The sequence below is a fragment of the Tenrec ecaudatus genome, chromosome 6, assembly GCF_050624435.1.
Source record: "Tenrec ecaudatus isolate mTenEca1 chromosome 6, mTenEca1.hap1, whole genome shotgun sequence".
In the NCBI taxonomy this organism is placed as follows: domain Eukaryota; kingdom Metazoa; phylum Chordata; class Mammalia; order Afrosoricida; family Tenrecidae; genus Tenrec; species Tenrec ecaudatus.
The window spans coordinates 49019932-49038233 of record NC_134535.1 but is presented as its reverse complement, the minus strand read 5'-3'; the positions used below and the strand labels follow the sequence as shown (position 1 = coordinate 49038233).

At 39.1% G+C, this 18302-nt stretch overlaps 1 protein-coding gene across 2 annotated transcripts in view; it reads left to right on the top strand.

Annotated features, from left to right (window-relative positions):
• The first annotated feature begins 7258 nt into the window (after window positions 1–7258).
• Window positions 7259–18302, top strand: part of PTPRQ (protein tyrosine phosphatase receptor type Q) — a 251561-nt gene continuing 240517 nt past the window's right edge. Inside the window, exons 1-4 of one of the 2 annotated variants that reach the window (XM_075551228.1) lie at window positions 7259–7513; window positions 13537–13697; window positions 14519–14630; window positions 15230–15456. In XM_075551228.1, coding sequence (XP_075407343.1) covers window positions 7351–7513; window positions 13537–13697; window positions 14519–14630; window positions 15230–15456 — 663 coding nt within the window. In that variant the 5' untranslated portion in view covers window positions 7259–7350. Of the gene's footprint in view, window positions 7514–13536; window positions 13698–14493; window positions 14631–15229; window positions 15457–18302 lie in introns of those variants that run through there. The other variant, XM_075551227.1, reaches the window with a different exon arrangement.

Genomic DNA, 18302 nt, shown 5'->3' with positions numbered 1-18302 from the left:
TTTCACTCAGAGGTTCTTGCCTTAATGACCAGCAGCGGTTTCCTGCTGTCTTTTGCCGTGGCCGCCAAGGCTTCGTCCGAAGAGACCTTTAGCTAGCTAGCCCACTTTTTCCTACGTCACAACCATATTTGGCTGGTTCTTGTTCTCCAAACCAGATGCCTTGGTGTCACAGTAGATTAAGCGCCAGACTGCTGATGGAAGTTCAACCCCCCGAGCCACAGCAGCAAAGAAAGATGGGCCTGGCTGCTCCCATAAAGCTTCCTCAAAGATGCCCATGGTAGGATCTGTATATCTGACTTTTCCTCGGCCTGGACCCCGGGCCTGCAGTTCGGTAGGCTTTTGTATCCTTGATTTTCTAGCTCCAATATTATACGTGAGTGCTGATAGGTGCTATCAAGTTTATTCCACTCATTGGGACCCCACGGAACCGATGGCATTGCCCCATAAGGGTGTCAGGCTGTCATCTTCCTGAGAGCCGACCGCCATGTCTTTCTTCCACCGAGCTGCTGGCTGCATTCAAATCATCAACCGTTCAGTCTGAGTCTGCGGCTCGATGCTTTATCCTTCATTGCTCTGCTAGGGCTCTTTCATCGCTGCTGACCTCATCGAAATAAAAGCCCTCTTACAGCCACTTGAGGATTTACTAAGTGATCTCAGTCCTTCGCTCAGTTGCTTCTTACCAGGTCCAACATTAGAGTGTAAATTCCTTACCATTTAGAGCCCATTCTGTCTCACTTACCTGTTTCCTTAGTCCCTAGGCTAGTGCTTGACTTGTGATAGACGCTCCACAAATACTTGATGATGGAATTAACCTTTGCATACCCAGGGTTTGGGGTGATTTTGGAGGGAAGATATCAATACTGAATATAGTTGTCAGGAAAGAGGAGAACCTGAGATGGATTTATAATTACAGATAGAATTTGGCTCATGGAAAATGGGTACGGATATTGTTCACTACGATGGTCACAGAGTCCAGAATGAACGTTCTATTTGTCACTTACAGCTGCTATCCAATTAAGGAGGTATCCTAAATTGTGAATTATTCATGAAAAGTTCCGTCCTTTCTAAAATGATTCAGTCCATTTCTATATGCAGTGTAGGTATTCAGTAGGGAAAAGTCTACATATATATTAATGTTAACTATAAATAAGCTACATTTCTTATCAGTTTCTATCTGTGCTAATTTTCATATTTTAAGGCAAATGCCAAGTGGAATGGTCTTTCCATAGTGTTAATCTTAATATTACTTGTTTTCATAAAATACATATGATCATAAAATGACTTTTTACTAACTCTACGTGAACACGTATTTCTGAGACTGTAAATCAAGCACCTTTTATTAAATGGGAAAATGTTAAGATATAATTTTAATCTTTAAAGTTTAGATTATTATTGACCATAATAATGACTGATGATTATCCTTTCTCAACCAATGAGATTATTTGTTAAATTTTAATGACTTTAGCAACAGTATCTTGGTTGCTCAACAAAGTGTACTTGCATAATTGGGATCATTTTTCTCATCATTCAAAATTCATCATTTCACAATTCCAAACTATACTTTAAAGGCAGAAATAAAACATAAGTTACATTTTCACAAGTTTCTCCTAGGTACACACACACACACACACACACACACACATACACACATATATATACATATATATACACATACTTTGGGGGAAAATCTGAACTTTAGGTTTCTAAATTGCATTCTAAAAATTGAGTCACATAATTGTATCATTATAGCACAACGGAAATTTTATTTTCCTTTTACTCCGTCACTAATGCTTTTAAAATGCCTTTTTGTATGTCTGATTTAGCACTCCGTTCAGGTTATGTTTGTCTATTATTGTGTATTGCTTTCTCCTCCATCGTTTTCATACCAGAAGTTCTCAGCATTCTACTTACTCCTATCTTTTCATATGCCAGAGAGCAAGGTAATTGTCAGTGATACCTTATAGCTCGATAAGCAATGATATGCTTCTAGACCTCGTGGTTATCTTCCTTCAGTAATAAAACACTCTTCGCGTAAGACAGCGATAAACATGTCTACCTGGGAAATAGCTTTGAGTCCTATTACATGAAAATTGTTTTTTAAAACCTAACAAATTTTAAATAATCAATAAAATTAGTGTTTACTTTAGATAATAAAATATGGAATGAAACATAATAAATACATAATGTCTGTAAGTAGCTTTTAATGGGTAAAACATCTCCAAGGTATTGAAACGATCATATTACTCTTCTCACAATTTCTAAAGGCAATGCCAGTTCTCAAGGCTTTAATGAATAATTGAGTTCCCTGGCCCAGCTTATGATGAAAGATGGGCCAACCCAGAGTGTGACATTTGTCATTCATTCATCCATTTCTTTGACAAAAAGTTTGAGTGAATTTTCTACTTTAGGTATCTGTTCTTGTTGCTCTCCCTCTTGGTAACTTTGGATCTTCTGCTGATTAGCATAGCTGGCCTTTAAAGACAGCTCTTGAGCGTCCTCCAAATACTGACTTCCTCCTGAGGCATACACATGTGTTTTCTGGAGGGCTCTGGGAGCTTTCTTTCCTGCCCATTTCCCTCGACATGACAGCCCCAGCTGTGACTCGCTTTTTTCCAATCCCCGTGAGTTCTTTTCTCTGCCATTGGAGCACATTGCCATTTGCTGCTGGGCGCACCTTGCCCTGAAGTCAGTCGTCGTGGATGAGGTTCTGGTTAGAGGTGTAGTGGTACTTGACCCATGAAAGACTCTAGCATCTTTTCTAGGGAAGACGTTGGTGTGTAACCGTTCTTTGCACTTTTCTCTCATTTTCTTTTTAAACTCATTGAGTCATAAAGGAAAGAGAAGATTCTGGTGCTTAAGTGCACATCCAAAGGGAAGGTGCAAATTTCTCTAATAGGAACCTCAATTTATGGTAGTGATGTACCCGGGGTACTGGTGTGGGGACTGAAGCACCTTAGTCCCCATTCTGTGGACAGTCAGTGAAAAGCTGGTTTGCTCCTCAGGCAAGCAACTTTGGCTTCCAAGGATTCCCCATTTTTCCTCAGCCAGTTTACTTGTATCAGCTGAAAGCATGCCTGGTAGCAATCAACTCGAATGCTTAGCTATCTCTCAAATGCAACACGCTGGATGCTTTCTTGTTTTCATGTGAGCACAAGGAAAGGACCCGCTCATGCTATGTGCCAGAACATGGTTTAGCTGCCACAGCGTTGGACCATTCATGGTGAGCATCTGCACTTATGGTACCCCTCTGCACAGTGCACCCAGGTGACCCAGTCCTACACCATCCCGTGATCGCCAGCATTTGTTGAAGATGGAACTCCTGTCATTCATAGAGCTTTTGCTGGCTGGTGTTTGTAAGTAGATTGCCAGGCCTTTCTTTCTAGTTTGTCTTAGTCTGGAAGCTCAACTATTGTGCATCATAGCATACTCAAACACCCACTGACAAAATTATCATAGCTGTACATTAAGTGAATTAGCCAGAAATTGAACAGAGGTCTGCACATATGTGAGAAATCTACTGAGAACCACAAAGCCTGATTGTAGTATATCTATGATATAAATATACACATTTAATATAAATTATAAATGTCACCTATACATTTGATGGAATTTTAAAACAGCTTGAGACATTTGTTCTTTTAGTGCCTGAGTTTCGAAGCAGTCTGCTCTGCTTAATACCTATGTGGAGTTCTCTGAGTTACTCAGCCCCACATGCCTCTTTCGGGAAACAGGCATGCTCACAACCCCTCTCTTGCAGTGTGAATTTCTGTGAACATGCTAATGAAGAGTTAATCCTGAGCCAAATCCCTAAGTCTGTGAAAAACATGTTTGTTTTTCTCTTTAGATATCCTATCACATGACATCTAGAAAGGAAAAGCTGTCTACAATCATTGTTTATGGCAACAAAGTCCAAGTAAAGGATCTGACGGCCGGAGCAGACTACATGTTTCATATGAAGACTGTCAGAGGCAGCGATTACAGTGCTGCATCAGTAATGACAAAAGGAACTACAAGTAAGGAAAGCATCATAAACAGAGTCTCTGTTTTAGAATCATATGATTCTTGAAAGTATTTTGTTCCGCATAATCAATGTTATTTTAAACATTGTGCCTTATAATATAAACGTTGTATAGTTAAGGGAAATGATGGTCATAAGAATATGGCTGAAAGAACTTTCCAGAACTTGGAGCTTTGTATGTCTAAATTAATTAGAAGTGTGTAAAGTCTGTTTTTTACCTGAATCCAATATGCAAACATGTGTGTAAGCATGTAGATATGGCACCTAACCATAGCATAGCATCTAGTACATATTATATATCATACTGATAAATACACCATTAATTTTCTATTGAACTAAAATTTTGACAAGCAGAGTAGTTCTATCCTCTCTTCCTGATCTTTGTAAATTCATTGTGAATCATTAAAAATATGTTTAGCTTTCTTTAATTTTCCCTTTAAAATAGTTTTATTGTTATATACTTCACATACCATGCAATTTAACTTATTCAATCATATTAAGAGTTGTACAATCATGACCACAATCAATTTCAGAACATTTTCTTCTCATACTAATTCTTGTTTCCTCCCCATTTCCCCAGCCTCCCCTAGGTAATTATTAATCAAGCTACTGTCTCTGTAAATTTACCTATCCTGTATTTCATATATAGGAAATCATACAAAACACAAACAGAAAGTAAATAAACAAAAAACCAACAACAACAAATGATCCAAAATTAGTGGCAAGGAGGGTGTGAGAGGCCTGGTAGGGATTCAGCAAGGGCAATGTAACCCAGAGAAATTACTGAAACCCAAATGAAGGCTGAGCATGATAGTGGGACAAAAAAAAGTCAAAGGAAATAGAGGAAAGAACTAGGAGATGAAGGGTATTTATATAGGTCTAAATACAGGCATGTACATATGTAAATATATTTATATAGGATGGTGGGGGAAATAGATCTATGTGTATATATTTATAGGTTTAGTATTAAGGCAGCAGATTGACATTGGACCTCCACTCAAGTACTTACTCAGTGTAAGTATACATTGTTCTATTAAATTGGCATTTCATGATGCACACCTTCTCGACATGATCGCTGAAGACAAGTGTGTGCATAAGCAAATGCGGTGAAGAAAGCTGATGGTGCCCGACTATCAAAAGATATAGCGTCTGGGGTCTTAAAGGCTTGCAAGTAAACAAGCAGTTATCTAGCTCAGAAGCAGCAAAGCCCACATGGAAGAAGCACACCAGCCTGTGTGACCACCAGGTGTCGATGGGATCAGGTATCAGGCATCAAAGAACAAAAAATGATTTATTGTAAATGAGGGTGAGTGTAGAGTGGAGACCCAAAGCCTATTTGTAGGCAACTAGACACCCCTTACTGAAAGGTTGCGGGGAGGAGATGAGTCAGTCAGGGTGCAGGGTAGCAACACTGAAAAATTCAACTTTCCTCTAGTTCTTAAATGCTTCATTCCCCCACTATCATGATCCCATTTCTACCATACAAAGCTGGCTAGACCAGAGGATGTACATTGGTACAGATAGGAATTGGAAACATGAAGAATCTAGGACAGGTGACTCCTTCAGGACCAGTGGTGAGAGTGGCGATACCTGGAGGGTGGAGGGAAGGTGGGGGTAGACAGGGGGAACCGATTACAAGGATCCCCATATAACCTCCTCCCTGGGGGATGGACAACAGAAAAGTGGGTGAGGGGAGACATCGGACAGTGTAAGATATGACAAAATAATAATGATTTATAAATTATGTAGGGTTAATGAGGGAGTGGGGAGGGAGGGAGAAAAATGGGGAGCTGATATGGGCTCAAGTAGAAAGCAAATGTTTTGAGTATGATGATGGCAACAAATGTACACATGTGCTTGACACAATGGATGGATGTATGGATTGTGATAAAAATTGTACAAGTCCCCAATAAAATGATTTTCTAAATTAAAAAAGAAACAACAACCAATAACAATTACTTGACAAAACATAGAAACCCCTGATAGAAAAGATAGCATAAAATATCAAAAGCTGAAACAACTTTAAAGGGTCAAAAGGGCTCAAAGTTATTACATTTTAACCTAACTTAATCTGCCATAATCGACTTTACAATTCTCTCTGACAGCAAGACTATTCATATTCCTCCACTATAGTCCTAGAGGATTCCCTGGAGCCTTACTCCAGGTGGGGCCCCAGCAAATGGATTTGGGGGTCCTCTCTGCATCCATAGTCTTTTGAAAACAAGGTGTTCATAATTTAAGTTCTGATACTATTCCCTCCTTTAGATTTGGATTTTTTTAAATTGAAACCCTTGGATCACACAGGCTGGTGTGTTGTACTCCTTCCATTTGGCCTTAGTTGACACCTCAATTAGATGGCTGTTTTAAGACAAGTCTTTAAGATCCCGTATGTTATTTTTGCTGATATCCAGGCACCATCTGGTTTCCTCACCACACTTTGCTATCATACCCTTATCATCAGTGTATTGTCATGAAGATGAGTATTGATGGAGCCATGTCATGATCTTTTTGGTAATGTCTTGGGTTGGGATTCAAACCAAACTCACTGCCATCGAGTTAATGCTTACTGATAGTGACCCCCTGTGGGTTTCCTAACTTCAGTAAAAATCCCAGTCTTTTCCCCATAGAGCTGCTGGTGGTTTTGAACTGCTGATCATGTGGGTCCTAGCCCAACTCATAACCACTACACCACCAGGGCCTCCCTAGGGTGGGATAGAGTAATAGTACTTGTTGCCAGCTTTTATGAAAGTTTGTGAGGTTTACAAGATTATTCTTGGTTGAGGAGTCAATAGTCAATGAGGGAAAAATAAAGAGATCTAGGAATTATAAGGATTTTGACTTAACCAGGAAAATCCCATTTTTAAATGCCTTTATTGTTGGACCTAACCCCTCCTTCTGACATTCATTTGTTCAATTTCACATTCATTCCACATCTGAAAGTTGGTAACTGATGAATCTGAAATTATGTTTTAGATACTTCCAGTCATAAGTTTCTGGAGGCCCAAGTATAAGTAAATGACATTGTTCATAATGAATTGTGGTTAAGGGACATTTGGGATTTAGGTGATGTATTATGGTGTCACTTAAATGAAATCCCATCGACAGTGTCCTATTCTCTGAGCGGACCATTTAGGCAATGGGTATGAGTAGATTCCAGGAATACTACTTTCAGATTTAATTCACTATTTTTAGGGAACATGTACAACTTTCGTTTCCATGTAATCTTTTCAATAGAACCCTCCAGGATATGTGGCTTAACTCTAAAGGCTGTGACCACGACTTCTGCACATTTAACCTGGAGCCCAGCAGAGACCAACTTCACTCACTACAAGATGGATCTATCAAACAGGACGTTTACAAGAGAGGATCTTATTTGGGACACGAGGACGGAGCACACAGTCACAGGTCTGACTCCCGGGGGAATGTACAACATCACCGTGCAGAGAGTACGAGGCAGTGTGGGAAGCTTTGGCACTGTTATCTGGGTTGTTGCAGGTATGCAAACATTTTTTGATGTTTATCAAGTTCACGTTGATATTGCATAATGTGCTCTTCGGGCTAGAGTGTCAATGAGTCTTATGTTTTATAGACTAGTTCAGAGGTTAAAAATAGTAATCTTACTGGGAAACTCTATGAATTCAAGAGGTAACATAAGGAATATGGAAATTGTATGGAACAGTATCTGGCATGTATTCAGAGTAGCTACCATTACACTCACTTCCAAATCACAAGAGACATCTGACTGGTAGAAAATAAGGTGGAAGATTTGGGAACTGTCTATTCTCCTGAAAGCATATTATTTTTCTTTGAGGCCTTACACCATATGTACCCCTAATCATGGGATGTTCCGTGAGTAATCAAGAACACACAGTTGGAGACTCATGTAGCATAAAACAGCACAATAGGTGAATCAATGAAGTAGATTTAAACTGATTTCTTTACAGAGGTGGGGATAGTAACCCTGTAGCACAGGTGGAGAAGGGCCCCTGATGTTAATGTCTTAAAAACTATCAGGAGTTTGCTTATCAGGCCTATGGGACATGCGGGCATCGGGAAAGAAGTACTCCCAAGAGAGGGGACAGCCTCTGCAAAATTATGGAAGTATACATGGAGATTATGAATGTTCGAAGTAACTGGTCATTCAATATTGCCACATTTAGCCATTGTTTTCATACTTGAAAATAATAAATTCTTAATTACATAAAGGGTTTACATTGAAATCCAATGAAGCTATGAAGTCTATCAGAACTTTAAATCCTTCCAGAGAACCAAGTGCGACAGTGCCTCCTGGAGGTTACACCAAGTGCGACAGTGCCTCCTGGAGGTTACACTTAAGTCATCGTTAGGTTGTGAAGGCTGCAATTGCAGGGGACCTTCTGAGATGCCTCTTACTCGTTGGACCCTTGCACTGACTGACTAGTTTTGCTGTAACAATTTTACAAGTTTAGAGACTTAAATAACACAAACTCATTATTTCACAGTGGTGCAGGTCATCAAGTTAGTTGGCAGGACTGTGTTCCTTTCGGTAGGTTCTAGGGGAAGCCTCTTACCTTGGTCATGCGGATTGTAGGCAGAATTGAGTTCCTTGGGTTGTAATATTTTCTTGCAGTCTGTGAAGGGAAGACCATTCCGGATTCCTGAGGCTGCCGCATCCCTTGGCATGTTGTCCTCTCTGGCCGCGGGGTCTTTATGAGTCAGATCAACTCGACACCACTCAAGAACAATAAAACTTATCTAAAATAGTGCATAGTTTTGCTACTTCTAAAAAGGGCTTATGTTAAATAATGCACTACTTAAATGGGTCCCCCCCCCAGATGGACAGCTATGGTACCCAATCAAGCATATTGAGCTTGTACTTGTTAAATGATCTTGTCTGCTATGAGTCAGAATTGACTTGATGGCGGTAGTTTGGGGTTTGGTATCAAAGTTTTAGTCCCAAGCAGAATTTATCACCTCAGCACTATTGGCTTTGGGGCTGGTCTAGTCGCTGCCACTCGCCAGGTGCAGGATATTTAGCGGCAACCCTGGCCTCTGCCCACTAGGGGACAGTAGCATCCTCCCGGTGATAATGGTGTGACAATTTTGATTGTGACAAAAAAAAAAAAAAAAAGTTCCAGAAATTTCCAAGGATTCTCTAGGTGGCAAAATCAACAATGGCCTGTGGCGAGCCCTGCTCTATGCACATGGACACAAAGCGTGTGTCTGTGGGTCGAAACCTGCCATGCGCTTGCGGGGACGGACAGACAAATGCCCAGGAAATCATGTGGGAGGTGCTCTGGGCTGCACTGTCCAAGGCGCAGGTTTGGAGAGCGGGGCGTCTCTAAACCCAAGGAGCCCAAACGGAGCTGTGCTGTCAGTGCTCCGCAGACACCGGACTGCGAGTAATGAGCACTTCGTCATATTGTGGTTCCTGTGTGCCACTGTGGAACCGGAAGCTCTGCCGCCAGTATGTGACATACCAGGAAGCGCAGCCAAGTAGACAAGGTTTCGTCGGAGCTGTCCATTACGGACAGACTATGCTGTCTGCGTGTGAGGGGGCAGCGCCTGCAAGCCCGATGGGTAGCAGCAGAACACGGGCAGACACCGGGCCAGAAAGTGGGCCTCTCTGATCGGGAGTCCCGCAGAGAGCCACCCAGGAGGAGATGTGTCCTCAAAGTGCAGTCAGGCACAAGGACTCTCACGGAATGAAGCTTCCCGAGACTTCATTTGCGGATGGGACATGAGTCAAAATGAGAAAAAAAAAATAGCTGCAACATCTACTAGTAGCCAGAAAGTGGAAGATATGAAGCATGGGTCTAGGAAAACACTAAGCAATCAAAACCGAAATGGAACACAAAGATCGACATCCAATGCTTAAAAAAAAAAAATTCTAGGATAAATATTTCAACAACAATTAAATGAAAAAGAATTTTAACGACCTCTGTGGTGTTTATATGATTACATGTTGAATTGGTCATTTTTGATACAATGGGTATCAAAATATTTTAATATAATTTAATTAATAATATATAATTAATAATCAAAATATTAAAATAAATTTTAACTGTTTATTTTTACATTTTTATTTGCTTAGAACATTTAAAATTACACTGTCACACCTTTTTTATGAGGCAATGTTGCCAGAGTAGGGGTGTCAAACTGACGGCTCACAGGCCCCATGCGACCCCGAGGAAATGCTCTGAAATAAAATGAAAATAGAAAAATTGCTATGAAGAAAAAAGCACTTCAGGGAGGTTCAGGCAATACCGTACACACAATTCCCTCGTTAACCCTTTAACTACTGAAGACGAGTGTACATGTGGCCCAGTGCCTTTCCTGGGGGCCTGTGGACATATATCAACATGCTGACTCAGTTCCGGAGACGTCTGAAAGCGATGTGTCTGCCACTCTCAGGGTCACGTCATGTAAACAGATCCCAAGAGCGAGAAGGTTCAAAGGAGCACTCTGGGCTACGCTGTTATGAATCGTACCTGGCGGCAGCGCTCCTTACCATTTTTAGAGGGACGCCATTATGATTGTGCATCACGTTTGTCAGCTGTCCAACATTTTGTGTTTTTATTAGGTGCTTTGTTGTATTTTCCGGTCACAACATAAGAAGTAAGTGAAAAATAGTAGGGGGTAAACGCTGGCAAGTTTCGGGTAAAAAAATAATAATTTTAGTTTCATAAATACATTAAATAAAATAACTATCTACATAAAAGCAATTATATAGTGGTTTAATTATCCTATCCATATTTCTGAATCCTCACTTCGAAATATACATTTAACAACATTTGTCAATGTGACGTGGCTCATGTGTACCAAATGGCCCGTGTTTTAATTGCGCTTGACACCCTGCTTTAGAGAATCACAAAACGCATTTTATAGGTAAAGCCTCAGACATCTTGCAGTAAAGCAATCTATTTCACAGTGAACTTCTGTAACAAAGGTAGTTTGCTCACAGACAACTGTTTAGCTTTGAACCGATGGTGTTCTGAGAATTAGCTTTTTAGGAAATTCAGGTTTCTAGTAATATTTTTACACTTCTTTTGCTACCCCTAATTAAGATAAATGTGATATGATCTTTTTTCTGTGAAAACTAGAAGCCTATCCACTTCGTGATCTGATTTTTACTGGTGTGTTAAAACTGATGTCAGAGCAGTATGCTTGTTTTATATTTTTCAACCTTATGAGATATTAAATTCCTTGGAGTACAAATTATGTCTTAATTATGGCTTCTCCTTTTGGTTAGTTGAACCGTCTATAGCATACCCAAGAATCTCTGCTCTTCCTTCATGGCTTCAGCATTTCACTATCTTACTCTCCTTTTGCAAGAGACAGTGGATACACATCGAGCTGCTAACCTCAAGGTCAGCAGTTTGAAACCACCATCCGTTCTACTGGAGAAAGATGAGGCTTTCCTCTGCCGAGAGGTTGTGCTCTTGTAGAGAATTATAGTCTCAGAAACCCACCAGGGCAGTTCCCCACTGTCCTATAGGGCCACTGTCATTTGAAATCGACTCGATGGCAGTGAGTTCTTCATTGCCTCATCTAACTGACCCCCAAGGGAGCCCCGATCTATTTACCTAGAGGCACCACTTTTCCTCACTTGATGTTAGTCAAGAGCTTCTTATTTTGTTTAGGCTAATAAAATCTAACTATTTTTATATGATCAACCTAACTCCTTCTTCCTCTATCCTGGAAACTCAGTCTAGCTTTCCTCAGTTCTTCCAAATTCTCTCCAATCCAGGTCCCACTCAGGAGCTTCCTTTTGTTCAGCCTTTCCTTCCTTCCTTCAAGTACCATTGTCTCAGGAAGACTTACGCTCTTGATCTGATTGGCAACTTTCCAGACAAATACATTCTTCCTCCTCTTGGTGAGACAAACTTCATCCCTAGCCAGGCGTCTGTCAGTGTGTAATTTTATATCAGTCTAGGAAAACTCACCCCGGCTTGGTAATCAGTTTACCATCTTTTATGTCATCCTTTATTTCAAAGTCAGTCTCTCCCCTCCCCCCCCCTCCCCCGCCCAGCCCCTTTGCTACTGAATCCGTTCCAACTAACAGCAGCCCTAGAAGACAGAGTAGATTTCTGTGGATTTCTGCAATTGCGTAACTTTTTACTGAAATAGAACACTTCCTCTTGCTCCTGAGAAAGTCTCACGGGAGCTTTCTTTTAGTTCTTTGCTTAAAAACTCAAAATCAAAACTGAAACTAACAAACAAAAACTGCATTCCACTACCATCAAGTCAATGGTAGATAATAGCTAATTCCCCACACCCACAAGCTAATATGAGCCCAACACAAAACAGTAAAGTGAGTAGTAATGGATGGGACTGGACCGACAGAGTAGACTTTTGCCTGTTAATGTGAGATAGTGAGGAAATTACGTTATTTTTCTCTGACAACAGGATACAGGGAGTATAGATCTATGTTTTTGCTTTTGATTGATAATACTTTTATATGGCTGTGGGGAAACTGCAGCTACTGTGCTTACTTCGCGGATAATTTGCTAGCGATGCCATGGAAACATGTGTAATTTTGGAGAAGCCGGAATATGAAGAGCTCAACTGAAATTAGGTTAGGGTGCTTGATAAGAAGTCATTGTATAAGCATTAGAGGAATCCTCAAAGGGGGAAAAAAAAACAAAAAATGAAACACCTAAAAATACTCTCCCAACAAATACTGAGAAATTGATCTTTAATATTCAGATGTGCTTTTAATGCAATGCTTTATATCCCTGGTAATGCAGTCTTAAAATAATAAATGGAGTTGAGGAAGTAATTTCAGAATTCTTTCTTTTGGAAAAGGCGTTAGATGAAATCTACGCCAGCTGTGTTTTTCACATACTTTGGCTCCACATTCTCTCCCGCCCCCAATAATGTTTGTCAGGAAACCGACCTGAAGATAAGGCAGAGTGAAAACCCGAGTTATTCACAACCAAATCATAGGAACTTTAGCTGTAAAACTCCCTTCAAGGCAGCAGACACAAAACTTTTTAAACAGTGAAAGTAAAGGTTTGTAAAAACCTAGTTGAAGCGGTTCCAAAATAAGTATTTATCATTTATAAGTGGGCACATTTCAATATAAAAAATAGTCTTTTCTAGTAAATGAATACCTAACCATATATTTGTCAGGAAAACTCACTGTGAAAAACAAAAGCTAGTAGATTTTAGCTATCCTGAACTTATTTTCTTTTGTTTGGGAAATACCCACCATAATTAAGATGAATCATATATTTTAAAGATAATTTGCATTTTCAGTTACAGCAAAAGGTGTGAAAAGAAATTGGTCAACTGACAGACTTTAGCAAATAGGGAATATCTTAGAAAAAGACCCATAACTTAATGTTATTTCTGGTAATCATAACAGATAAGAATTGCTCACGATACAGCAGCCTAACACCTAAGTATGTTTCGGGATAGTTTAAGTCTTTACGTTTTCTAACAATGATTTTATTTTGAAACTTGACCCTCATTGATTTTTCCTTTGAAATGTTGGATGGAGTGCTCTATTTTAAACCTCTATTTTCTTGAATTAGAACCAGAAAAACCCGAGAAGCTCAAAGCCTTCAATATTTCTGCACATTCCTTTTCTCTGCGCTGGAGCCTGCGCTCCGGCCATGTGGACGGGTATCATGTGGATCTTGTTCCTGACAGTGGCTTTGTTACTATCGACGATCTTGGAGGTGGAGAGTATCAGGTACAGGTTTCGTTATAGAGAGCTTGCCAAGCCAACTTGTATTTATATTTGGTCCTAATAGGAAAGTCCTTTATGAGATCCATCTACTTTGAAAGCTTACTCCTTTGAAGTTTTTTTAAGCATAAGATGAAGACAAAAACATCGATGATGAATTGATGAGTGTATGTTTCAGCATCAGTGAACTGTTACCTTAGCAACGACTATGCATATTTTTTTACATCTACCCTGAACCTACACCCCATCATCCAAGGGTTCATGAATAGTTTAACAAAGAAAGGGCAGAGCTATTGAGTAATCCAGGCTCATTAATTGTGTACTTGCCAGGAGGATCTGTCTTTAAATCATTAATGTGGGCAACATTTCTCTCTAGAGCCACCAATGTGGTTCCACTGCCTGAAAAAATGTAATAATGATGGATTTTCTGATCATTTTTCTTTTACTTTTTATTGGACCTTCTGAGACACAGGTATTTCATTTACAATCTTGAAAGTCAGGGCTAAGAAATGGGCTAGATAGCTCCTAAGACTTCTAAAAAATTGTTTCTTGCGGCAATGAACTAGACTAGATATAACTACTGATTTAGCCTTTAAGAAAGAAGTGTGCTTTGTAATTTTCCTTACATGCTGTCAAATTGTTATATGATAGAACAGGTTTGCTTTTCATAACAGTATTGAAGTTTACTATGATATTTTAAACAGTACAGAGTTATATATTGATGTTACTTTATTATTTTGATGGTGATAGGTTTATATTTCTAAGCATTTTATTTTTTTGCTTTCCAGAAAGAAGTGTAACATAATTATTTGATTTTGGTGTTCTAGGTTGATGTTTCCGATGCTATTCCTGGTACCAGGTACAATGTAACCATCTCTTCGATTTCTGCTACAACATACAGTGCACCTGTCAGCAGAACAGTGACAACAAATGTAACCAGTGAGTATATGTCTTAACTTGTTTTGTAGTTAGTGTAAACTAACTGGGTGGGAATATGTATAGGAAATCTTTCTGAAAGACAGTTAAGTGTAATTAAGGTAATTTGGAAACTTCAGAAAAATGATCTGTTGAGAACCCCTTTCTGGTTATTTAACTTCAAAAATAATTATACTTCCCAGTTGTGAAACACATCAGAGAGACTGTTAATAGTAACATTTAAATAATATAGGACCCTACAAATATCAAACTCAGTACACTAGCGGAAATACAATTAGTTTGGAATACCATTTCTTGATTTCTTAGTTGTGTGTGTTTCTTTTAAAAATGATTTGGCATCAAAGTATATTTGGTATGTAGTATTTAGTAGCATGCCATTTTTTACGTTCTTACAAAAGAATGTTTCTGGTATTCCCCAAACACATTTAATCTTTTCTTTCTTTTTAATCAGGTTTTCAGGGAGGAAAATCTCATAGTAAGAAACTATTAGTCTTTGGGCATTTCAAAAGTTGACATTTGAAAATTCTTTTCTTAGATATTACTGTGAAAATACATTTTTGACCTTTCAACAAAAAAACAAGTTTTTGTTTCTTTTTTAATAGAACCAGGGCCTCCAGTCTTCCTAGCAGGGGAACGGGTTGGATCTGCTGGGATTCTTCTCTCATGGAATACACCACCTAACCCAAACGGAAAGATTTTATCTTACATTGTTAAATATAAGGAAGTCTGTCCATGGATGCAGGCAGTGTATACGCAAGTTACAGCAAAACCAGATAGTCTGGAAGTTCTTCTTACCAATCTCAATCCTGGAACAACATATGAAATCAAGGTAATTTGGTTCATTTTAAAGATAAAAGTGCTTTTCCACCTTGCCAACCCTTGATAGCCGAATGTAGCAAGGGTGTAGCAAGTAATGCCTTACTCCCACCTGGGCTTTTAGAACTTGATCAAAACTTCTAATCTACTTTAATTGAAGTATTATCTATCTCTATATACTTTATTATAAAAATTATCAGCTTAATAGCTTTTTTGAAAAGTGAAATAAGTTTAAATTACATAAGTTTTAAGTTTAAGAAATGAAAATATTCTACTTTTAAATGAAAACAAAATATCCTTGCTATTTTATATAAAGCCTGTTATATTTGCATAACTGTTCATTTTATTTTAGAAAATATGCTTTATAAATATCTAAAAAACCAGCTTACCTAGGAAAGATAAATTCAACAAGTATTTCTTGAGAATGTTGCTGATTTCTATGCTTATGAAAATTACCGTCTTTTACAGCCTTAATTATTTATAATTTCAAAACATCTCATTTGGATATTGAATAAAGAGTACTTACACACATAGAGACAGAACGCAATCTTTTTTAAAATGAACAATGTAAATTTTAAATCAGGTAGGGGTTTACATGTTAGGTCAACATTTTCTTTCACAATTAAAACGCCTAACAAACTCCAATAGCTGACCCTTCGCCCACTCCTTGATTTCTTTTCCCCTTTCTGTGGACTACTATCCACCTTCCTCCCAAATAAACACCCATCAACACTCTAGCTGATTGCTTTGCCCTTCCCACTTCCTCCCACCTTGGGCGTCTCAAAAGCATGTTCCCTTTGGTATGCAGGTCGTTCCTCACCTTGGCCATCCCCCTTTATAGCAGCGTTCTAGTCCAAGATTTGTCTTTTTGTGATGGTAAATTTCACTCAGTACACTATCCATGATGCGAGCTGATTTATTGTTTAGTCTTTTTCTCCTAATGTATGCACAGTATTCATTATGCAGGGTTCCTTTATCCGGTCTCCTGCTGATAGACGTTAGGTTGTCTCCTTCTTGCTCCTTTGTGAACAGTGCTAGGATGAACATGTGTGTGCCCATGTCTGTCCATGTTAAGACTCTTACTTCTTTAGGATGTATACTCAGCAGAGGGATCGCTGGTCTGTATGGGATGTCTGCGCTCAGTTGTTTGAGGCGGTGCCTTCTCACTTGCTGCAGTGGATGCCCATATGTACACTCCCACAAGCAGTATATGAGGGTTCCAATCTCTCTGCAGCCTCTCCAGCATGTATTCTTTCCTTTCTGTCTTTAGCTGGGAAGTGCTTATCAATGGTAGCTTTGGATGGCGTCTTCCTGCTGGCTAGTGACCGTGAACATGCCTTCATACGTTGGCTGGTCATTTGGGTTTTATCTTGGGTGAACTGTTTGTGCTTGGCTTTTGCTCACTTTTTTATTGAGTTATTCATCTGCTTCTTACTGAGGTGTTGCAGTTTCTCTACATTTTAGCGATTATTCCCTTGTCCGGTTTTTTCTTGGTCAACCAAAAAAAAGTTCCCACCCTGTGGGTTCTCTTTCTATATCTTTAATGCAGGTTTTTGATGCACACAAGTATCTTAGTTTTAGTAGGTTCAAGTCTTTTCTTTGCCATCCACTGACACACAAACCAATCTTAGAGTAATTAAATCAATACAAAAGTATATACAATTAAGACATATCTGTGTTATCTCCTCATACACTTAAAAATACAGCGTGTTTGGTCAAGTAGAAGTTTAGTGAAAAAGAAAAGCCTTCAATAAGATGGACTGTTACAATAGCCGCAACGTGGCTCAAACAGACCCCCATCACTCACGAGGATGGTGCGGGACAGGGAAGCATAGTTTTCTGTTAGACATAAGGTTATTATGAAGCAAAATAGACTAGACAGAAACTAAGCACACACTTCCTTAGTCACACGTCAAGCCTGGACCGGAACTCACCTTCGTGACTTAACTTTCAGCCAAACAAAGACAGGGCTTTGAGGCAAACAATAAAACTAGAGAGGTTAGCGCTGCTTAGAACAACCGATCATGAGAGATTCACAGAGCACCATGTATCCAGGGAGAAAGAGCATAAAGTGGAACAGATAGGAACGAAGGACCACTGGAAACAGGAAACAAAGTGAGGAAGAGGACAGAGTGCTGTCATATTGTGGAAATTGAAATCAGTGTCAGACACTAAAAAGTGGACTATTGACTGGAAAACCAATATGCTCTGTAAATTTACATTCAAATCACCATAAAAAGTAAGGGGGAAAGGCATATTCCTGGGAGATACTAGAGAATACAGATACTGTATTTTGGATCCTATATATTTTCAGCATAGCATCAGTATGTTCTTTGAACCTTGAAGATAGCCGAATAGAGAAAACAAATCTTTTAAAACTTTTATAACCCTGTGTTCATCCAAAACTGAGATGGTCTTCTAGACAGTAAGAAGCAACGGGGAGCATTTGCTAGGATATTTTTTCCTAATTGCAAATATGGCTCTTGGCTAAAATAAAGTACACACACAGTCAAAACTGGAGAACTTAAATCAATAGTAAATATTCATCCAAAAAATAGAAAGTGAATAGAAACTTTAGTAATGCAGAGCTCAAGAGCAAAGACTTCTGAAGGCCATTTCACTGCAAAAACATTGGTTAGAGAGCAGGCAACCTTTCCCTAACTTGGAAATTTACATAGTCCAGTTATTTTATAAAAACATGCACATATTCAGTTATGTTTATATGCTAAAATATACTATCAGGATAACTTTAAAATTTAATTTGATATAAGAAACTATTGCTGCTAGTTGATTTTGCTTCCTAGTTCAGCTTAGATCTATCTTTATGGAGTTTGAATTTTTTCTACCTTCATTCTCTTA